At 43.0% G+C, this 24,226-nt stretch overlaps 1 protein-coding gene across 9 annotated transcripts in view; it reads right to left on the bottom strand.

The window, feature by feature from the left end:
- Nucleotides 1-24,226, bottom strand: part of CUX2 (cut like homeobox 2) — a 467,974-nt gene that overhangs the window by 48,753 nt on the left and 394,995 nt on the right. For all 9 annotated transcript variants that reach the window (XM_056536466.1, XM_056536471.1, XM_056536490.1 and 6 more), the window contains 5 exons: nucleotides 21,507-21,573; nucleotides 11,386-11,434; nucleotides 8,485-8,601; nucleotides 6,578-6,769; nucleotides 4,036-4,094 (listed from right to left, as the gene is read on the bottom strand). In XM_056536466.1, the coding sequence (XP_056392441.1) occupies nucleotides 4,036-4,094; nucleotides 6,578-6,769; nucleotides 8,485-8,601; nucleotides 11,386-11,434; nucleotides 21,507-21,573 (484 nt within the window). The remainder of the gene's footprint in view (nucleotides 1-4,035; nucleotides 4,095-6,577; nucleotides 6,770-8,484; nucleotides 8,602-11,385; nucleotides 11,435-21,506; nucleotides 21,574-24,226) is intronic.

A 24,226-nucleotide genomic window follows, 5' to 3' on the forward strand; every position in this document is an offset into this window, starting at 1 on the left:
AGTGGATACGACCTGGTCACTACCGCCGCAGCAAGACCATCCCGCTTTGCGGCGGGCTCTGGTGTAAACCTGTAGTGGCTTAGAACCGGTCCACTAGCGCGGTCCTCGCCAATCCCTCTCTGGCACAGAGGATCCACCTCCTGCCAGCCGGCATCGTGACAGTAGATCCGGCCATGGATCCCGCTGTAGATCCTACACTGGTCGCCCAGCTAGCCCTAAAGATCGCCCAACGAGATCAACAGCTGGCATACTTGACCTCCGAGGCACTGCGTATTCAGTCACAGATACAGCAGCTGCAGATACAGCAACAGCTACAGCTGCAACTACCATCTCCTCCGCCGGCTCCTGCAACTCCTCCGCAGCAACCGGCCGTTCCTAACCCCTGCTTGTCCCTGCCGGACAAATTTGGCGTAAAGATCGCCCAACGAGATCAACAGCTGGCATACTTGATCTCCGAGACACAGCGTCTTCAGTCACAGTTACAGCAGCTGCTGCCGCAGATACAGCAACTTCAGTCACAGCAGCTGCTGCCGCAGATACAGCAACTTCAGTCACAGCTACAGCTGCAACAACCATCTCCTCCGCCGGCTCCTGCAACTCCTCCGCAGCAACCGGTCGTTCCTAACCCCTGCTTGTCCCTGCCGGACAAGTTTGATGGGGACCGCAATGATTCTGCCACAGCCACAGTCCAGTCCTTCTTCGCTGAGGTCCGTGGTGTCTTCGAGGAGCCTGCCCGAGCTTCTTCTGCCGAGATTGCCCTGCTGAACCTGGAACAGGGTGTTTCTTCCATTGGCGAGTACGCCATTCAGTTCCGTGCTCTTGCTTACGAGTTGTCCTGGAATAGTGAGGTTCTCTGCGCGACCTTTAAAAAAGGCCTATCCAGCAACATTAAAGATGTTCTGGCCGCACGAGAGACTCCTGCTGACCTACATGAACTCATTCATCTTGCCACTCGCATCGACATGCGTTCTTCCGGATGGCGTCTGGAGCTCCGCCTGGATATGGACTTTGTTCGCACGAAGCGTTTTTTCTCCCCGGCTCCTCTCTCCTCTGGTCCTCTGCAATCCGTTCCTGTGCTTCCCGCCGCGGAGGCTATGCAAGTTGACCGGTCTCGCTTGACACCTCAAGAGAGGACACGACGCCGCATGGAGAATCTTTGCCTGTACTATGCCGGTACCGAACACTTCCTGAAGGATTGTCCTATCCGTCCTCCCCGCCTGGAAAGACGTACGCTGACTCCGCACAAAGGTGACACAGTTCTTGATGTCAACTCTGCTTCTCCACGCCTTACTGTGCCTGTGCGGATATCTGCCTCTACCTTCTCCTTCTCTACTATGGTCTCCTTGGATTCCGGATCTGCAGGAAAATTTTTTTTGGCCTCTCTTATCAACAGGTTCTACGTCCCTGTGACCAGTCTCGCCAGACCCCTCTACATCTGTTGTATTAACAATAAAAGATTGGACTATCTCATGCGTTTCCGCACAGAACCCCTCCTAATGTGCATCGGACCTCATCACGGAAAAATTTACTTTTTTTTCCTCAGGTTCTTTGGCCCCAAGAAGAGGGGGAGACCCAAGGGGGGGGGTACTGTTACGCCGAGCGCTCCAGGTCCCCGTTCCTCCCCGGAGCGCTCGCCTCATCCTCGTTGCTGCAGCGCCCCGGTCAGATCCACTGACCGGGTGCGCTGCGGTCCCGCCTCCAGCCGGGATGCGATTGGCGATGCGGGTAGCGCCCGCTCGCGATGCGCACCCCGGCTCCCCTACCTGACTCGCTCTCCGTCTGTTCTGTCCCGGCGCGCGCGGCCCCGCTCCCTAGGGCGCGCGCGCGCCGGGTCTCTGCGATTTAAAGGGCCACTGCGCCGCTGATTGGCGCAGTGGTTCCAATTAGTGTGTTCACCTGTGCACTTCCCTATATCACCTCACTTCCCTTGCACTCCCTTGCCGGATCTTGTTGCCTTAGTGCCTAGTGAAAGCGTTCCCTTGTCTGTTCCTAGCCCGTGTTCCTGACCTCCTGCCGTTGCCCCTGACTACGATCCTTGCTGCCTGCCTCGACCTTCTGCTACGTCCGACCTTGCTTCTGCCTACTCCCTTGTACCTCGCCTTTCTTCAGCATCTTCAGCAGTCAGAGAGGTGAGCCGTTGCTAGTGGATACGACCTGGTCACTACCGCCGCAGCAAGACCATCCCGCTTTGCGGCGGGCTCTGGTGTAAACCTGTAGTGGCTTAGAACCGGTCCACTAGCGCGGTCCTCGCCAATCCCTCTCTGGCACAGAGGATCCACCTCCTGCCAGCCGGCATCGTGACAGTAAATTTGGGGTTATCGCTCTCACACACTATAATGGTCACTGGAAATTCATCATGGTACCTCATGGCAAAGAACTCTCAAGGATCTGAAAAAAAATAATTGTTGTTTTACAGAAAGATGGGCAAGGCTATAAAAAGACTGTCAAGTCCATGAGATGCATCTCAAGTCCATAAGACCATACAGCGGTTTCATAGGACAGCTTCCACTCTGTCTCCATAGTTGACCAAAGAAGTTGAGTGCATGTGCTCAGCAACATATCCAGAGGTTGTTTTGGGGAAATAGACATATGAGTGCTGCCAGCATTGTTGCAGAGGTTGAAGGGGATGGATTACTGAAACCATGCCTGTGGTCCGATGAGACCCGGATAAACTTATTTGGTTCTGATGGTGTCAAGTGGGTGTGGCAGCAACCGGGTGAGGAATACAAAGACAATTGTGTCTTGCCTACAGTCAGGCATGGTGGTGGGAGTGTGATGGTCTGGGGCTGCATGAGGGTTGCTGTCACTGGGGAGCTATCATTCATGGTGGGAACCATGGATGCCAACATGTATTATGACATAGTGAAGCAGAGCATGATCCCCTCCCACCAGAGACTGGGCCTCAAGGTAGTATTTCAATATGATAACTGCCCCAAACAGCTAAGAGTAAATGTGATTACAAGTAATCAGGGCAGTCCTCAGTGGCTTCTCCCTGCACCATTAGTCTTGACTGATTAAAATCATCCTGTTTGGATAATGGGAGAAATCTATCAATCAAGGCTGGTGGGTCAGAAGCTTTAGGAGATACCCAGGTGACTTATGGTTAAGGCAGCATTAAATTTATTACAGGTTGCTAACCCCAGCTCCACACAGGCATACCTTTAGATTTGCTAACTTCTGCTTGTGAGCTAAATAGATTTTTTTTTAATATATAATCAAATAAACCTCAAGGGCCCCTAGGGGAGGGCCGATCACCCCGGGTGCCCAGAATTTCCATTCCCTATATCACAAAGGCTGTCAATCACATGCAGGAGGAGGCAATAAGCCATAGAAGATGGAAATCCTGGGCACTTGCGATGATTACCTTCACCCTGTAGGCACTTGCTGCTTATTTACATATATGAGAAAATGCTAATTACTTGACTTACAAGTAGAAGTTTTCAAATTTATATTTATATAACTAATCCCTGTCTGGTGCTGTGATTGGTTATACAATGTACAAGCATCTACCTGGTTCCTTTTAACTGGATAGTGTAAATGAGAATTATATGACTGTGTTTCTGCTGCCATTTTTATGCAGTAAGTGTACAAAAAATCTGCACATGTGAGCACACCTAAAACTCAGACTTCTGTAGTATCAGTATTAGCAGTCATTTTTACAGATTTGACATTTAGTCATTACTATAAAAAAAAATCTTATTTATCTGGGGTAACAGATGAGGAAATAAGGAAATAATCAGCCTAAACTCTTTAGCTGCCCCTCGCTGATGTAAATAAAGATGATAAAAGCTTTGCATGGCTGTTCAGTTAACACTTCCAGTAAATTTATATCCGGTTTTATAAAATAACAGATGGATATGTATTTTGTGCACAACGGAAGGGTAAATATATACAGCACTGTAATAGGTATAAACAACCCCCAGTGACACTGCCGTCTTATTTATTGCATTATAAAGCTGGAAGCGTGGAGTGTTCCCCATGGCGCATTGTTAATCAGGCTGATAGAGAGCAGACAGAGAGACGAATGAATCTTACCTTAGCTCTGTTTTAATTTCTTCGTAATCTGACTGACTTTGCAACTTCTCTTCCAATTTCTAAGGAAGAAATAAAATTGGAGAATACAGTAGGTGAGGTCCAGGTCAAGTCATAAGTGCTATCATTTTGCTGTCCACATGCTTCTCAATACTTATAAAAAGCTGAAATAAATCTTAGGACTAAACATGCTCAATAATCTAAGCATCAATGGGTGACAGGATAAAAGGGAAAGTGTGGGCCATCTGCTCTTTACTTCCTTAAAGGGATACTCCCATGGAAAACTTTTTTTTTTAAATCAACTGGTGCCAGAAAGTTAAACAGATTTGTAAATCACTTCTATTAAAAAATCTTAATCCTTCCAGTACTTTTTAGGGGCTGTATACTAAAGAGAAATCCAAAAAGAAATGCATTTCCTGTGATGTCCTGACCCCAGTGCTCTCTGCTGACCTCTGCTGTCCATTTTAGGAACTGTCCAGAGAAGGAAAAAATCCCCATAGCAAACATATGCTTCTCTGGACAGTTCCTAAAATGGACAGCAGAGGTCAGCAGAGAGCACTGTGGTCAGGACATCACAAGAATTGCATTTCTTTAAGGATTTCTCTTTAGTATACAGCCCCTAAAAAGTACTGGAAGGATTAAGATTTTTTAATATAAGTGATTTACAAATCTGTTTAACTTTCTGGCACCAGTTGATTTAAAAAAAAAAAAGGTTTTCCACGGGAGTACCCCTTTAAGGATATTGGCCAGTGGCAGATCTGGGCCAAGTTGCTGCTGGAGGCAGCCACCTAAGACCAGTGTTGGCCACCACATGATAATGCATATAAAGTGCCAACATCTATTTGTATGTTCCCATACCATGCAAAATTAGGACATCAAAGAAAAAACCAAGGTATTCAGGGACACAAATTTCAAACTTTATTGTTTTAGAAAAAAGGACATACATTTAAAAACATTTTAAAAAAAGGGTACAAAATACCAAGATGGTCCTACAGATACACAACCGGAGGTCCATAGAACAAGGGGTTAATCCCCAAGAAAATACCTGTATATACAGATGGCTATAAAGAGCCTACTTTGTAATAACAAAAGTGTCCCAGCCAGTGGCTATATTTAGTAAGGTAACAGCCATATACATTTATACACATAGCAAGAGGTTGTTAGTTTCACCTTCTAAGGACACACCAGGACCTCCGTCACCCAACGTTTCGCAATTAGATGCTTCTTCCGGGGCGTATTGTTTTCTAAAACAATAAAGTTTGAAATTTGTGTCCCTGAATACCTTGGTTTTTTCTTTGATGTCCACCACATGATAATACCTTATGCTTACACACTTATTTTTATGACTCAGAAGCTAGATGGCTTAAAATCAGGATTCCTTAGCCAAGAAAGGTGTATGAGCAAGAACAAGTCAAATAACTGTCCTTATATGTTTATGTCACGCAAATGATGACCTTTTAGGGACAGTTAGGATTCTGGCTACAAAACTAAGGGTGCCTACAAGAGGGGTCATCACAGACAATCAACAAATTAGTGTTGGGTCCCTGTGCATAAGCTGGATCAGTGGTCCCTGTGCAGTGATGAGGCTACAGCCAAGATGGTTTGGGGGGGGGGGCAAAGACTCCTTTACTAGGGTTGGCAAAGATGGGAATACACTGTCTCCAGGCTATCTTAGTGGCTTCATTGTCCATATGAACATTTGTGGCATAGGAAAGAGATTTAGAAAGAGAGTAGGAAAGCCCTCTGCTATAGAGAGGGGAAGCAGACTCTATACGGGTACAGTGGGATACCCTGCAGCATGCCATAAGAGATATATAGAATGTCAGGAGTCCTCCTGGTGTATTCTTTTGATAAAAGACTCTTAACACAGTGTAAACATAGCCTAACAGTACATTTTTGCTTGCACAGTAATTAAGCATTTATGGGAAAGATTTAAAGGCTACCTATGATTTTATTAAACATGACATGTCTGTATAAAGCATGCTCAGCTTCTGAGGATGCCAGAAATGAAGCAGCACTCTGCTCAGCTGACTGCTGTGCCCATTTGTTTTAGCGATAAGTGAGGGTCCTGGACCCTTACTATGAGTAACACTAGTAGAGTGGTTTACTGATCTCAAAGAACCACGAACAGCTATACATAATTTCTGCAGTTGTATTTATAATATATAAAGTGGGAAGGGGTCGGTACTCAGGTGTCAGTCTGAGAAAGGCATTGGCCGAAACGCGTTGCTATTGTACGTGATTTGCACTGTGTGAATAAAACACGTTACTAGTTGCATAAGAAATCAGCGAGTGCCGGGATTATTTTACCTTTCAAGTATTTATAATATATAACTGCAGGCTTTGGTGGCACTTTACCTAGCATATAAATCAACAATAGAGAAACAGAACAAGGCCGCACATTCACAACTTGTTCTGTGATCTAATAGCTTCTCAGCACCATTTCAAAAACTACCAGGGTGTTAATGTGCTTATTGAACAAAAAGTGTGAGCCCACTTGCAATGTCAAGGCCACCTGTTAAGTGGGTCCAAGTGATGTTTATACCTCTATTGCCTCTGTTTTGATGAGAAGTTGTTGTTCTAGTTCAGCTATTTGATTGGATGAGGATTCTTCCAATTCTTGTATAGAGTTCTGGAGATGCTGAATATCCTTAAGGAGTCTCAAAATTTCTCTGTCTTTTGAAGCTAAAGCTGATTCTAAATGAGATCCAGAACATAGGGGGAAGCTACTTTTGTCCTATAAGAAAGAAAAAAAACACCTGTTATGATGCTTTAAATAATAAAAACAATTTTCATAACCTTCAGATACCATTAGGTATATGTATAATCCCAATACCTACCTTAGAGAAAAAGAAACCCCCTGAGGAAGGCAACGAATCAGGAGCTGTTGGGGTAGTGGAGTGAAACGGTTCCCGCAATATGGGTGAGAAAATGTGGGCACTTTATATGCACATGCACTTTCGTACTATGCAGCGCTGTAGCAGGGTTCTATATTAGATGGATACTTATTGGATGTGAGTCCTGGCATTTCAGGTGTACTCACATAGTACCAATTGCATCATCCCAGTTAAATTGCATAGGGCTTTTTTGTTAGAGAAATTTTCTGGGCAATAATATTATCCATATAAAATGCTTGAGATTATAATAGTACTGAACCGCACACTCCATATGTATTTATTATTGGTGGATCCTGTCCGCAAAGGCTTGATGTGATTTTAATATATGCTTAATAAAATAGTAATTTTTCTTTACTCATCTAAGTGTAAGCTGGACATTTATTTGGTATAAAATGTATAGAAGTAGAGTACTTAGTAGAAGACATAGAGAATCGAGACATGAGACTAATGCATGATAATTGTATATGTCCGAGAGGACCTTCTTGTGTATTTATTCTATGGTAAATTGAGCAGAAATTATACAGAATCATGTTTATTTCCCAGTGCTGAATAAAGGGAAAGTGACACCACCTTTACCCATATATTACTGCCACTGCATAAAACTAGAGTGATACTTTTGTTGTGTAATTGCGCCATACCATGTTATAGAAACCCATCTTATTATGTATGCTAATTCAGTTCTTGGTGCACTGGGGGGGGGGGTGGTTCTCCTCTTGTAACCCTGCCTGACATCCAAGACGTGGAGCCAAGGCTGATGCAAGATCTTGTGCATGTGCTTTGTCTTGATGGGACTGTCCCATGTCATTGCTGAGGGGTAGCTCAGGCTTGGTAGTCAGACGAGGCTACAAGAGCAGGCGAAATGCACCAATGTACTGAAATAGTATACAGAATAAACGATGGGTCTGTATACCATAGCCTGGTGCATTTACATAAAAAGGTATCACTCTATTTTTTAGTAGAGGCAGTAGTATATGGCAAAGGTGGTGCCACTTTCCTTTTACACATAGGGACTTCGCTTGCAAATTCTGCCAAAATAATGAACATGTTCATTGAAAGCAGTGGGAGGCTGCTGTATGCAGAATATGCCCTGTATGTCCTACTAGACAGTTTTTTGCAGATTGCAGTCGGTTCCTAGGTGATAACTAGACGCTAAAGTTTCTTGTAGTTGCCTTGTCAACCCACCCTCCCAGGCATAATACTTATTCTAGCATGCATTTGTGACCCACTATTTGTGCTGCTCGTGTGAGTATTTTACCATGCAAACCAGATACAATCAGATTGCTGCTTTTATTTTTTAAACGGCCTCTGAAAAATAAAAGGTTGAATCTGATTGGCTGGTATGGGTAACTGCTCCACTGTTCTTTGCACAAGGTTTGATACATCTCCTCATTGATCTATTTGGCTATAATGGACAAAATGGTCCAATGGAATAATGGACACTCCTTTAGGAAGCCCTACAAAAGGTTGAGAGCAATAAAGTGGACTGCATGTCTGTACAAAAATCTATGTAGGTATATAATGATGCAACTAGAGAGCTTCTAGAAAAAAGACTCACTGAAGAACTTAGCGCAGCAGATCCTTGCGGTGAACAACAGGTCAGTCTAATGGAATTATTTACAGATGATAACTGCTCCCTGAGACTCTCAACCTCCCTCTGAGCTGCTTCTGCTCTCTGCAAAAGACAGGGGAAATAGATATCAAAAATCAACATAAGACAGACATTTGCAGATGAGAAAAATATAAATGAATGCCACCCATGAAACTGTCCCTGTGTAATGTGCTTTTGATCTCTCAAATAATATCATGGACTGTATAAACATAGAATGGTTCACTTTGAGTTTTATGACCCTCCTAATGGGGGTAATGTATATATATGGAACTGGCAAAGAATAAGTCAGCCAGCACTTTAGTTGATACCAAACTATTATATGGACCTGGCCTACAGGTGCACGCTACTAGGCTAGATATACAGCAACAGAAGAATGCAGCAGTACACTGCCAGCACAAGGATATAGGTGAAACATGAACATGCAGATAAAACATGGAGAGCTATACAGCTATGGTGTAATAGATGCAAATGTGAAACTATTTCACACAGAGGCATATTCACAGTGTAGGGTCCGTCCCAATGAGGCCACCTTATCGTGGTGGGACGGTCCAAGCTATTTGGCCGCTGGCGGAGACAAATTTGCGAGCTAAGTGCCTCACTATCTCATAGTTTCACATTTGCATCTATTACACCATAGCTGTATAGCTCTCCATGTTTTATCTGCATGTTCATGTTTCACCTATATCCTTGTGCTGGCAGTGTGCTGCTGCATTCTTCTGTTGCTATATATGGAACTGATTACTGTATATACTCGAGTATAAGCCGAGTTTTTCAGCACGATTTTTTGTGCTGAAAACACCCCCATCGGCTTATACTCGAGTGAACTCCCCCACCCGCAGTGGTCTTCAACCTGCGGACCTCCAGAGGTTTCAAAACTACAACTCCCAGCAAGCCCGGCCAGCCATCGGCTGTCCGGGCTTGCTGGGAGTTGTAGTTTTGAAACCTCCGGAGGTCCGCAGGTTGAAGACCACTGTGGCCTTCGACATCATCCAGCCCCCTCTCACCCCCCTTTAGTTCTGAGTACTCACCTCCGCTCGGCGCTGGTCCGGTGCTGCAGGGCTGTCCGGTGAGGAGGTGGTCTGGTGGGATAGTGGTTCCGGGCTGCTATCTTCACCGGGGAGGCCTCTTCTAAGCGCTTCGGGCCCGGTGCACCGGCCTCAGAATAGTCACGTTGCCTTGACAACGACGCAGAGGTGCGTTCATTGCCAACGTACTTCTGCGTCGTTGTCAAGGCAACGCCTCTATTCCGGGCCGGAAGCGCGGAGAAGAGGCGCCCCCGGTGAAGATAGCAGCCCGGACCACCTCCTCACCGGACAGCCCTGCAGGACCGGACCAGCGCCGAGCGGAGGTGAGTACTCAGAACTAAAGGGGGGTGAGAGGGGGCTGGATGATGTCGAAGGCCGCAGTGGTCTTCAACCTGCGGACCTCTGGAGGTTTCAAAACTACAACTCCCAGCAAGCCCGGACAGCCGATGGCTGCCCGGGCTTGCTGGGAGTTGTAGTTTTGAAACCTCTGGAGGTCCGCAGGTTGAAGACCACTGAGGGCGAATGATGACAAGGGGATGATGAAGGGGGGATGTGTGGGATGATAAGGGGATGATGAAGGGGGGATGTGCGGGATGATAAGGGGATGATGAAGGGGGGATGTGTGGGATGATAAGGGGATGATGAAGGGGGGATGTGTGGGATGATAAGGGGATGATGAAGGGGGGATGTGTGGGATGATAAGGGGATGATGAAGGGGGATGTGTGGGATGATAAGGGGATGATGAAGGGGGGATGTGTGGGATGATGACAAGGGGATGATGATGAGGATGTTAATGACGGGTCTGGATGATGACAGGGGGGGATGATGTATTTCCCACCCTAGGCTTATACTCGAGTCAATAACTTTTCCTGGGATTTTGGGTTGAAATTAGGGGTCTCGGCTTATACTCGGGTCGGCTTATACTCGAGTATATACGGTATCTGTTGCAGAAATATCTGACACGAATCTGGCATGTGTGAATATACCCTACCTGAGCATTATTATCCACAGTCACATGTTTTCATTTTCACAACTGTATCCAGTAAGGAATATTTGAGTTTACAGTCATCTTTGCATTCTTCAACATCTTAAACTTTTGGTCAAGAGGTAGATGTGCGACCATGTCTGTTTTCCTCGATTATGTTTAATCTTACAATTTATGTTTATAGTATCTTATGTTCAAAAATTATGACCAGTCTCTTTCTATTGGCCCAACATATCAAAAATTCAAATAAAATAATTCACTTTCCAATCTGTCTTTATTAAAAATTCATCTATTATGTCTTTGATATGGAAAAAAGAGACTGCTGCAATGACTGTCAGCCTATGGCAGCCCTGTTCACTTTATACAGAGAATAAAAGCTGTTGAAACCTGTATTTATTCATGGAACAGCTTGGAGGTTGTCCAGGATTGGGAAAAAATTGCATTTTTTCCCCCCAAAAACACCACCACACCTCTCCTGCGGTATTACAAATCATCTAAATTCACTTTAATGGAACTGAGCAGCAACACCACACACGGGACAAAAGTGGCACTGTTTCTGGAAGAAAAGCAGCTATGTTTTTCTCACCCTGCAGAACACCCTTTATTTCCTTGTTAACATAGAAAGGAATGATATAGGTTGCAGATATACTGTATATTCGGAGGTTTTTACACAGTACAATTCCCTTACATAATAGTGTGTTCATAGGTGCACTACTTTGCATAGAGCCTGTAGTAATGTGTACAATGTAGCAATGATCAACCCAGATTTTGGGGGGGGGGGGGGTAAATTGTGCCACATGCAAAACCAAAGGTAATAAAGATGGCACAGAACTTACCCGATGAGCTTTTTCAAGATTTGTCATTATCATGCCAACTTCATCAGCCCTAACGAAAAGGCAAACACAGGTATAAGCATGTTCCAGAAATTCCATATTTTATACAGCAGAGGTTCCCAATCTTTAGCACCTTGTGAGTCAGATTCAACTTTGACTGATAGTTGGGAACCAAATTCAGAATCAAGAAATAATGAAACTGCAAACATTTTCTAATAAATATAGAATTTGATCTCAGTATTCTACCATCCAGGTTGGCACGGTTTGATGGTTAGTTGATTGCTTATGGGCTGCTTCACAGAGGTATATGTTTTATGTGTGGGACACAAAAGAATGGTATAAGTGTCCCAGCAAAAACAGTATGGTGGCATTACAGAGACCAACTGCAGCCACAAATAGACTATTTAACTCTAAAGCTACGGTATTCTGATAACCAAGAAAACTTTTGGCGTCATTTACTGTGATTAAAATAACTATTTTATTATATCCATTAAAAACAAAGTGAGACATAAAGTCAAGGGCAAAAGCATGCATTGCATATGGGTAAATGGACAAAGGTCTCCAAACATATATAAGTGCAAGCATCAAATACAAACCCAATGGAAAAGTTACAAAAAGTGCAAGAAAGTGGAGCAGGAGCAGGGGTGGCATTACTCCTGCTCCACTTTCTTGCACTTTTTGTAACTTTTCCATTGGGTTTAAATTTGATGCTTGCAATTATATATGTTTGGAGACCTTTGTCCATTTACCCATATGCAATGCATACTTTTGCATTTGACTTGGACATTTAGTACTGAGTTTACATGTGATAGCAGGTAGTGACGCCCTTTTGTTCCAGTGCCCCCCTGTGGGAGTTATTTCCCGTGTGTTTAAATGTCTCACTTTGTTTTTAATGTATATACTGTAATACAATTGTTATTTTAATCACAGTAAATGACTCCAAAAGTTTTCTTGGTTATACAGTTTGTGTAGGAGGTCATATATGAAGCCCTAATCTAGCTGGTTCCTCATGACATACTAATCCACTAGGGACATATATATATATATACATTCCTGTAATTATTTATTCATTGCAGGAAATGTTCTAGTGTGTTTTGCTATTATAATTAATCACAGTATTCTGATGTATACCAGCAACATAAAATGTGATGTGAACAGGGCCTGAGACTCTACCATGATAAAAAAAAAATATACTTAGACTTTGGAAAGTATATACATATTTCATGTTTGTCTTCCATAATTAAGGAACAGCTGCTTTTTTCACTTTTTTCTTTAAAATGTTCTGTCTTGCTTTCCCATCCATCTATACTAAATTAAAGTCACATCTACAACCTCCACGACTGTCATCACTTTCATGCTGCCTGAGCCACAAGTCATTTGGGTAGGCCTCAGTGACTTCTGCTTGCCCCACTGGTCTTGATTTATAGATCTTTCCCTGTTTTGGTATAGAGAAAGAAATTTATCAAGGTTGGTGGGGCTCTGGGGACTGCCCCAATGACTCCTGGCTCGGGCAGCATGATAGTGATGACAGGTCCCCTTTAAACAGGTCCACAAAAGCTGAAGGACAACTGGGCCAGTATTTTCACCTCGAATGTATAACCTTCATCTACAATACCACTCAGTGATGAGGTAACCAGCAATGACCATCTGCAGAAAGCAGTCAAAAGACATTATACTCCAGTTATGTTGAGGGGTTATACCGCTTTTATAAAACCTAAGATCAGATAGAAGATTTCTATACAGGCATCAGATTAAAAACAGAAAAAGCTAATAATTAAACTTAATCATGAACCTATGAAATGGGTTTTGCTTATATTTCTAGCAGCAGAATTGGATTAGACAATAAGACTTTATGCCTTGGAAGCCAGAAGTTAAATTGTCACAACCTACATTAAAGCTCATTTTGTGCACACAAATATATCTCAATCCCCATCAAAGAGAAAATTATTTACAACACACCTAGGTGAGGGCGGTCTATCAAATTATCAAAGAACATCTGCTTTGGTGTAATAAGATTAAGCGTTCTCCCAGTGTTGCATAATATGAAGAGGAAATGTGTTGCCGTGTGTTAGTAAGACTGGCAAATCACACCAACAGCTGTGAGATTTGGCAGCCTGCAGTACTGCGTAGAGCCAAAGGGGTGCAGAAGATGTTCCAAACTCATAAAAATGGATGGCATCACACCAATTAAAATAACAACCAGCAAATGTACATTTAATGAAGTCAAGACGTTATTTTAATATAATCCACTGCTTTCCCCTTCCCAAAGCGCCAGCTGTGCCTGTGTACTCGAGGTATACAAGGGCACAGTGTTCAGGATGCCTGCTTTTCACAGCTTTTACCAACTCTTTAGGAATTGGCTTGGATACCTAAATATTAGACATGCTCACAGGGTGAACTGTGCTCTGCTCGTGCCCTAGCAGAAGTACTGTCAACAGGCGTTTTATTTGGCGTGTCTGTATTTACAGTATTGGGTCCATGTTTTACAACTGAAATAGTAGCATGTGCATTTAGCTTATGAAAACATAAAGTCCATGTTATGCAGGTAACAGAAACTATAGGTTTAATCACAGGATAGGGGATAGCTAACTGATCATTGGGGTTCTGACTGCTGGGACCCCCATTGATCCTGAGAACAGAGGACAAATGTCCTCCGAATGAATGGAGTGGTAGCCCATTTTATAAGGGCCTCCGAGCACCGATCTGCTATTTATCACCTATCCTGTGGACAGGACATACCTTCTGGTTGTGAGATTATCCCTTCAAAGTGTCCTTAAAACATTTGTTGAATACACATCAATTGTTTTCTCCATCCCCTCCTGCATGTATGTTAACATTGCCCATGTCTGCTTATCTGCATCCTCTGCTAGTGGGTGAGAACCATATTAATTCTGTGAATGTATATGTGCTGGTAAAGCTGTTGATTTTAAACATGTTCACGGTGCAGCAGGCCAGAAAGAGAGAGAGAGGAGATGCTACAGCAAGGGAAGACACCTGAGGGATGGCTGGTATCCGTAGTCCTCCACCAATTTTGGTTGCTGTAGTTCTAGTCACAATGGCTTGGGGACTTTCACAGGAATCAACAGTAGATGTTGGTGATTAGAGTTCCTCCGGGGCACACCCTATTTAATATCTGGCCAGGAGGCCAGACACTTAGGTGCAAATATAACTGTAGGCAACCAATTTCTTCCACAAATGCAGGCACAGTCTCTCACACTGGAGCTAAATTTCCCAATTTCAGAGGTTTCCAATGTTTGACAGCAGCAGCTTGGTGCTAGGCCCAACCTAATGACTAGTAAGGACCGAGGGGTATGTTATTGGGCTCTTGCACACCTTCTCTCCACAGGCTGTCTCCTTTCTTAATGTAATCTCTCTTTTGCTTTGAGGAGGGACCAGGAAAGTATGATCACCAGGACATGGATCTCTGTAGATCAGTGTTTCTCAAGTGTGGTCCTCAAGTACCCTCAACAGGTCATGTTTTCAGGATTTCCTTAGTCTTTCACAGGTGATATAATTATGGTCAGTGAATCAGGCATCACCAGTTATATCACCTGTGAAAGACTAAGGAAATCCTGAAAACATGACCTGTTGAGGGTACTTGAGGACCACACTTGAGAAACACTGCTGTAGATGGTAGAATATCCCCAAATGATCATGGATCTAAGACTCTTTACAAGGAGAGAGGTTGACACTTTGGCACTCTCCACAAAATTTTCCCTGCACACTGTCTACACTAAACTGACTGAATATCCATTTTCTTTGTGTATAATGGCAGGACATTCATAGAAAGCAAGCACCATTCTTTTTTAAAAGGTTTTCTAACTAAGTGTGTATGTATACATGTCAGCGGATGTATTACCCCTTGCTCTCAGCCGAACCTGGAACAAAGACAGTTACATTATTGACACATGGGAATACATCATAAACAGTATAAACAGTATAAATGTAAAACACATGTAAAATAAGACATAAATTGGACATTGCCCAACCAAGAGGCCCCACAAGGTTACCAGTGGAACACTACAATGGTGGCCCATTCATTCTGTGGTGTCCATTTAGTCGATGTTGTGATGGTATGCATGGACATACCTTTTTATTGCTGTATAGAAAAGGGTAGTGTTGTCGCTACTTTTTACTGAACAATATAGCAAAAAAAAAACTACAGTGAAAGCCTAGTGCCACTGTATGTGTCACTGGAAGCATATGTTTCGAAATCCTACCAACGTAAACCTCTGATGGAGGTTTAAAGTGCAGTGTAAATAGAGTTTGAGATGTGACCAGGATGGGAGACATAACATCAAGCTTGAAAAAGGCTGCATGTTAGCAGCTGAAACGTTGCCTTCTGCATTTATGATGGAATAAATATCTTCACAAGTTTTTTTTTTTACTACACTCTGGAGTGCTGCAGTGTTCTTCTCTCTACTTGATGTCTGGAGATCCATGACCGGGGTCCCCCACTGAGTTGTGCTTTTCCAATTCCCCCTTTAGGGTACCCAGAGTACACAAATATCTTTTTCCAATTCCCTTCAGGGTATAAAAACCCTCCAGGACTAAGCCCTTTTACTAGGGTTTTCCCTTAAAATGTAATTTTTATTGTTTTCCACTAAAAGATTTAATGTCATAAGGTGCAAATAATATAAAATGTGTATTAAAAACACAACCCTTATGTTGGTTTTTGGGGCCCTTCTGGGCCTCTAATAATTTGGAGATGTTCTCATAGTAATTTCTCCCACTCCACCATTCCCATGGATCAACTATTTTATAATGGATCCCTTCTTTGGGATCCTATGATTTACTTCTTAATCCAACTAAAGGTTGCTGTTTAAAATGATGCACAATAGTGTGCATAGGGGGGGAGACACTATTGTGCATAATTTTAAACAGCAACCTTTAGTTGGATTGAGGAGTAAATCATAGGATCCAAAAGAAGGGATCCATTATAAAATAGTTGATCCATGGGAATGGTGACATGGGAGAAATTACGATGAGAACATCTCCAAATTATTAGAGGCCCAGAGGGGCCCCAAAAACCAACATAATGGTTATGTTTTTAATACACATTTTATATTATTTGCACCTTATCACATTAAATCTTTTAGTGGAAAACAATAAAAGTTACATTTTAAGGGAAAACCCTAGTAAAAGGGCTCAGTCCTGGAGGGTTTTTTATACCCTGAAGGGAATTGGAAAAAGACCCCACTGAGTTGCACCCACCTCCACGCTACCTTTATGGTGTGCTGCTCTTTCTCTATTTATATATCTATTATCTATCAGCATTGCTGAATGCTGGGACTTGTGAAGGAGACTAGCAGTTATAATCCTGCTAGCACCTACATGTCCAGTCAGCAGGGTTGGATTTACATATAGGCACATGGGTGTATATGCTTTCAGACCATTATGTCCTTAAGGTATTTCCAAGTTTATAAATTATTTCTGTAGTTTTACATCGAATAATTGCTTCATTAGTTATTTTAGGCTTATGAGGCAGGCTATAAAAGATGATACTTTTATAAAACCACTGTTTGATAATGTCTCTATATCATCAAAAATAAGCAAATGTCATGTGACCTTGTAGCCGGAGATGCTGCCAGCAAAATTAGGTAATCAGCTCAGTGCTGCAGTATGTACAGTCTCCGAATCTGACAATTACCTAATGCAAACTGACTGGATCATCAGCAGGCATGATGAAATATCTGAATGGAAATTTTTATCTGGCTTGTTAAGTTAAAACTAAATCTGTAAGTACAGTACAATTTTTGTAAATTTAGTGTTTTTACTATTAGATGGCTCTGATGTGGCAGGTACAAGAAGGAGGTTATATTAGAAGATGCTTGCAGGAAGTGAGTCAGTTCGTGGCTAAAAGAAGAGAAGTAAGCTGAATGCAAGGAGGCTGTTTTAGTGGAAGCCCTAGAGGAGTTTGATCAATACAGGAACAGATGCAGAGAATCAAACTATCTGTAAAGTAAGGCCCTGCCCAATGTTGCCTATGTCCATGAGGCTTCTGTAAAGCATATCTATAAATTCCATTAACAATAGCTCAGAAAATAGAAACAGATTAGAAAAAAAAAGGTTTCAGTATCTGTCTCTAATCAGTAAATAAAAATAAATCTAGACAATATATTCCATTAAAAAAGACTGTTTTATAACCATCAAACTTACTGTGCAAATCTATCCATTTGCAACCCTCAGGATTTCTGTGCCTCCTAGTGAGGAAATAAAGACTACTGTAGTGTTATGTTATTTGGGCAAAGCCTATGCAGCAGATGATCCAGACAACTGCTAAATACAAATAATGGTTCTCTATTAAACTTGGCCGTTTCTTCTTGCTAAAGTTTTACTTCACAACTAAGGATTTACTAATACGATCATACACTGCTGCAATGTAAATGCCTGCCCAAGTTGCACTGTATCGAACATGGCGAACATGTATCAAAAAAATCGAGCACATCTAAAACAGCCTTAGAAATCTATGCCAGATCACAGCTAATTTATATAGTAAAATCGGCAAAAAGGGAGGGCATGCACCCTTCATGCAAAGTCCCAGCCCTGTGTATAAAGCCCTGTCCACCTTGCAAGCGCTGCACACTATTGCTTGCACAAATCAGTGTTCAGTTTCCCCTTGGTGTAGTTTGCATTAGCCACAATCAAGTAAGTCCCTAAGCATGTGCTAAGAATACATCCCTTCTACAGTCTATATTCTACCATGTATCACTGTTTCTGAACTCATAACCTATGACAGTACTATAGAGGTAACCTGTACAACACTATGAGGACTGCTGTAGATGGAGATGATCCTTCTTCCTATGGTAGAAAAGACTGAATCATTCACAATGTCAAAATTCCATTCCGATACAAACAGCTGCCAGGCTTCTGATCACACAGACTGGGAGACAAGCCAACTCCTCTTCACAGAGTGATCTGAAAGGATTCCCCACTTCAAAGCCCAGGGATTGTCTTTGGAAGCCAGTACTGTCCACTTATCTATTTGTTAACATTTTACACTTGAAATTGAGAATGTGATTAACATCAATGCAATTTATTTAACTTGGATAATGAAAGGAACAACTGAGACGGGCGGTTTAAGAAGATTTGGACGAACATACAGGTCTACAGAACATCCGAACATTCAGAACATGAAGATAATTCCACAACTTTACAGAATTTGTAAGACATAAACCTTCTTTTCAGAATATGAGTAAACCTGCAAACACAGCATTAGTCAATTTTAGGAGTCTGGATCATGTGTGGCTATTTACCATCACAGAATTGTGTGTATCCTCTAGTTATCATAAGGCTAGAGTTTCACACAGGGCTTACTGCATGTGGACATAGTTCCACTTCTATGCAGTGACCAATGATTGTGTGGTTTTCACACTTCGGCTAGGTTCCCACTGCAGAACTTCCATGCTGGATTCATTGGAATCCAGCAGGAGATTCCACTACAGCAGAGTTCCATTGAATTTAAGGGGATTCTGCTGCGCTGTGCACATGGCAGAATTTACATGCCAGATGTCTCTGGCACAGAAATGCATTTACCATTTCCACACAAAGAATGAACACATTCATTCTTTGTGCGGAGTCCGCATGGAATGCTTAGCTGTCTATGAGACGGCGCATGCCTGAGTGGTCCTAGCACCGGGATATTATGCCGGCATCCTGCAGTTTGCAGAATGTCCGCACAGAGATTCTCCGTGGGGACATTCCATTGTGGGAACATAGCCTAAGACATCACACTGGGTTTACACTGTAAATTTTGGCGCTTATTTTATTTACCAGATTTGCTGTAGTCGCATTTCGTAGGACATCCGCACAGAAAAAAGAAATACGCGCTGAAAAATTTACATTGTGGGAACCCAGCCTAAGAGTTCTATTTAAATCAATTGCTGTTAAAAGCCTACTTTCTGTTAAACTATATAGCACAGAAAGAAATCTAGTAAGAAAGTAAGAAGTTGGCAGAATTTCATAGCACTAGTGGGTATTGGCTGTAACAGCTGACATCCTTTTGTTATACTGTAGCAAGGATTGGACTTATTAGCAAAGAGTATACTCTATGACATACATCTAACATCCTTGTGGACCGACTAGGATCGGTGATAACTTTAATTATGATTGTTTTAGGCCATGTTAACATGTCAGAATTTCCGTGCCGGATTCCGCATTGGAATCTGGCCCTGAGATTCCGCTGCAGCAGAGTCCCGTTAAATTCAATGGGATTCTGCTGCGCTGTGCACATGACGAAATATCCGTGCCAGATGTTTCCGGCACGGAAATTTCATTTTCCTTGTCTGCACAAAGAATGAACACGTTCATTCTTTGTGCAGAGTCCGCAAGGAATGCATAGCCGTCTATGAAATGCCGCATTCCTGTGTGGTCCTATAATATGCCGGCACCCCGCAGTGTGGAATGACACCAAGGAGAACATAGCCTTACACCTAAGTTGTTTCTCGCAAGAGCAACTGAAACATTTACACAGTTAAACAGTGGAAAGGGGATCCCTGTGTCACCCCATTCTTTGTACACATTTATTATACCATGTTTCTAATATAATGTGAATAAAAAACTAAAATGTACCAAAAATAGTGCCCTCCCAGAGGTCTGATTATATAACATTTTGTATTACTGTAACTGTACTGGCCCACAGTACAGTGATCCCTCAAGTTACAATATTAATGGGTTCCAGGACGACCGTTGTATGTTGAAACCATTGTATGTTAAGACCATAACTGTATGGAAACCTGTTAATTAGTTCTGAAGCCCTCAAAATGTCATCTAAAAATAGGAAAAAGTGAGGATTAAAGAAAAATAAGTAGATAACTAATATAGATAAAGCAAATCCTTACATATAAAAGTAAGAAAGATCTGCTGGGAGCTGTAAATCACTGTCTATGTAGAGGACAGGAGCTTCTTCAGGGTACTGTACAGTACACGCAATGTCCTAGAAAAAGTAAAATGGAGCTGCCTGTTCTAATTGGTCAGTTCTTCCAGCCATTGACACGTTTCACAGATATGGATTGTCTGTAGCATTGTATCTTGAAAATATTGTATGTTCAGGCCATTGTAAGGTAAGGGATCACTGTATTAAGTTAAGGTGATTAATACCACACAGTAAATGTCATTAAAAAATAATAAATACAAATTTTCATATACCTCATTTACCTATGTCAACAGAAAAAAAAGTCACTGTCCTTATAGGAAACCTGTCATTACTTTCATGCTGACCGAACCATAAATCATTGGAGTGGTCCTCTGTGTCACTATGGATGGGCAGGTGGAAGCCACAGGGGCATTCCTAATGACCTGTGGCTCAAGCAGCATTTAAATGGGTACTCCACCAGAAAACATCTTATCCCCTATCCATGTCCCCAGTGGCAGGACCCCCGCGATCTCCACTGCAGCCCCCCAGTCATCCAGTGCATGGAGCGAACTTCCTTCCGTGTCGGATGACTGGCATGAAGGCTACGTACTAGTCGTCATGCCCGCTTCCATAGACATGAATGGAGGGGACGCGACGTCACAAACAAGCTCTGTGTTCTAGACGCCGCTGCTGCCGGCTTGGAGATTGCGGGGGTCCCCAGCGGCTGGACACCCGTGATCAAACATTTTTTTCCCTATCCTTTGGATACGAGATGAGATGTTTTCTGGTGGAGTACCCCTTTAAGTGATGACAGGTTCCCTTTAAGGTGCATAATAGCCTAGTCTAAGATGGATTTTTGATGTTTGTCATTTTGTTCATGGGCACATGTTTAGTCTAAATGCAAAATATTCATTTGTGAGTTAAAAATCTGTAACAGTACAATACATCCAAAGGGGCACCATGTTATATTAAATTTCCCATGGCTGGCTGCCCCCATGCAGTACAATGAAGAGTCCTATCATCACCATCGTTATCATTTCTAGGAGCTGTTGCCAACACGACTGCCTGAATGCCAAGCGAGGACAGGTGGCCTTTTAGCAGGGCAATTCCAGATAGTCTCCAGGAATTAGGTCATTTTAGTTACTCACCCACCTGTCTCCTATAGACAAATACGTTTTTTGAAAAGTGAAAGATATTGTCTGTTAAACATTAAATGCTAAAGGCAAACAAGGAGTTTGGATCTGGCAGACAAATAAAATACAGAACTTACTTGGATGCTGTCTCCTTATCATATTGACACCGCAGGTCAAGCAGCTCTCTCTGTGTTGTCTTCAGGGCTGCATAACAAAATAAAGCAGAAGCGTTTGGTGAGACTGTCTGCTATTCCATTTCACAAAGAGATTAATAACCAGGTCAAATAACAAAAGTCTATATCAAGAGCCATCAGGATACAACATGACAGCTCATTCATTTCAGCTTTTGTAACATCTGTCTCCTCCATTCTCTCTGTGAATTTTAAAGAAGACAAAAAAGCTTCTTTTCAACAAACAATCCCACTTGTGAAGACTGTGAATTCTAGACTGAGAACACATGCCAGCATGTACCAGACGCAGCCCTCCAAGCAGGCATGAGTAACTGCAGGTTCTCCACCTCTTGGTCAGCTTAGTGCCATAATGCTCTAGGGATATTTTATGGACTGTGGAGGACATGACCTTGAAGAAAAGTCAAAACATGTGTTATCTCCATCCCAAGTGTGAGAACAGATTTTTACAAATTTACCTGATAATGATTTTATACACCAGTTAGGCATGGGATGGGTAAGCTGTAGAAAGCATGACATGTTCTTGTGCCATAAGGAAGCCTATATAGTGACATTATATTATGGTGCTACTGTCTAAAGGAATAGAACCTTGAATCCAATCTGCAGGCAGCATGTTATTGTAATGGCTGAGGTAGGTGGATCAACTGACCTGTGAGGAAGATGGCTTGGGCTGTACCAGGGAGCGGAGTCTAAGGTGCCGCTGGTTTTCACCAGAGCCCGCCGCAAAGCGGGATGGACTTGCTGCGGCAGGCAGCTCCCAGGTCACTACCGCTGATACGACTCGTCCCCACAGGCAGCCGAGGTATAACGAGACACAGGAAGGATGAGGCACAGATGTAGTCAGGACTGGCAGAATGTCAGGACAGGCGGCAATGTAACAAGGTCAGGTCACGTAGCAAGAGGTCAGAAGGCAGGTGGCACAGGAGCAAGGTCAGTAAACGTAGCAAGGGATCAGATACATGGCAAGGCAAGACACAATATAAACGCTTTCTCTTGGCAACTAGGGCACAAAGATCCGGCAGGGAACAGGAGGAAGTGTCGGAACCAAATAGGGTAGGTTTGGTACATGCACCAATTATTGGGGCACTGGCCCTTTAAATTTAGAAAAGTTGGCGTGTGCGTACCATAGGAGGCTGGGACGCACGCGCCGGCAGAGACGGGCAGGAGAAAAGGAACAGAGCGGGGCTTGCAAGCGTGCATGCCCCGCAACGTGAGGAGAAGGTCCAGCGGGACCAGAAGAAGAAGGGGTGGAAGGTAAGCGGCAGTCTGGGGTTCACATGCGGGCGCATCCCGCAATGCGAACCGCGCCACTTTCAGGAGCAGAGGGCAGAGCCCTAACAGTTATAGAGCAGGAGGAGCACAGCAGATTGATATATAGTTTTGTGGTCATTTATTCATGGGCGGTGCTACTCAGTGATTGACAGCTATGCATAAGTGTGCATATAGAGATAGTTGTCAAGTATGGAGTAGGACCGCTCACATGACTACTTGGCCCAGAATGAGCACAGATTTACATGAATAAATGACAGATTATTCAGGTTTTATTTAAAGGAGAAGTCCCATGTAATTAAATGTATCCCCTATTCACAGCATAGGGCATTAGTGTCTGATCACAGGGGGTTCAGCAGCTGGGACCCTCCGCAATCTCCCGTACGGTGCTCTGGCTCTCCTCATGCACAGAGCAGGATCAGCACGTGCCCGTGCCGGCATCCATCACATATCCAACTTGACCATGGAGATGAATGGAGGGCGCGTGCCCTATATCTCCTATAAGAGAAAGGGAGTTACATTGCTGAGTGTTTTTCCAATTACACTGTATTCAGAAAGTTTTCAGACCCTTTCACTTTTTTTACATTTTGTTATTTTGTGGCCTTGTGCTAAAATAAAAATAAATGAAGTTTTCCCCATTAATCTGTGCTCAATGCCCCATAATGACAAAGTAAAGTAAATACAGAATGTTAGAAATCTTTGCTACTTTATTGAAAAGGAAAAAGCTTAAATATCATATTGACATAAGTATTCAGACCCTTTACTCAGTACTTAGTTAAAGCACCTTTGGCAGCACCTTTCTTGGGGATGATGCCACAAGTCTTGCATACCTGCATTTGGGGATATTCTGCCATTATTCTCAGTAGAACCTATCAGTGAACAGTCATATTTTCTCCAAACTGGGTTCAAGTCAGGGTTCTGGCTGGGCTACTCAAATGACATTCACAGAGTTTACCTAAGTGTTGTCGTGGCTGTAAGCTTAGGGTCATTGGGGGAGATTTATCAGAACCCATGCAGAGGGAAAGTTGCCCATTTGCCCATAGCAACCAATCAGATTTATTTTTTCATTTTGCAGAGGCCTTGTTAAAAATGAAAGACGTGATCTGTTTGGTTGCTATGGACAACTGGGCAACTTTTCCTCTGCACCGGTTTTGATAAATCTCCCCCATTGTCTTTTTGAGAGGTGAACCTTTGGCCAAGTCTGAGGTGCAGAGCACTCAAGATCAGGTTCTCATTTAGAATACCTATGTACTTTGCTCCAAACAGCTTTTCCCCCACAGTGACTAGTCTACCTGTCCCAGCCAATGAACAACACTGCCACGACATGATGCTGCCACCACCATGCTTCTCTGTAGGGATGCATTGGGCAGGTGATGAGCAGAGCGTTTGTTTCCTCCAAA

This window comes from Hyla sarda, chromosome 1 (assembly GCF_029499605.1).
Source record: "Hyla sarda isolate aHylSar1 chromosome 1, aHylSar1.hap1, whole genome shotgun sequence".
Taxonomy (NCBI): domain Eukaryota; kingdom Metazoa; phylum Chordata; class Amphibia; order Anura; family Hylidae; genus Hyla; species Hyla sarda.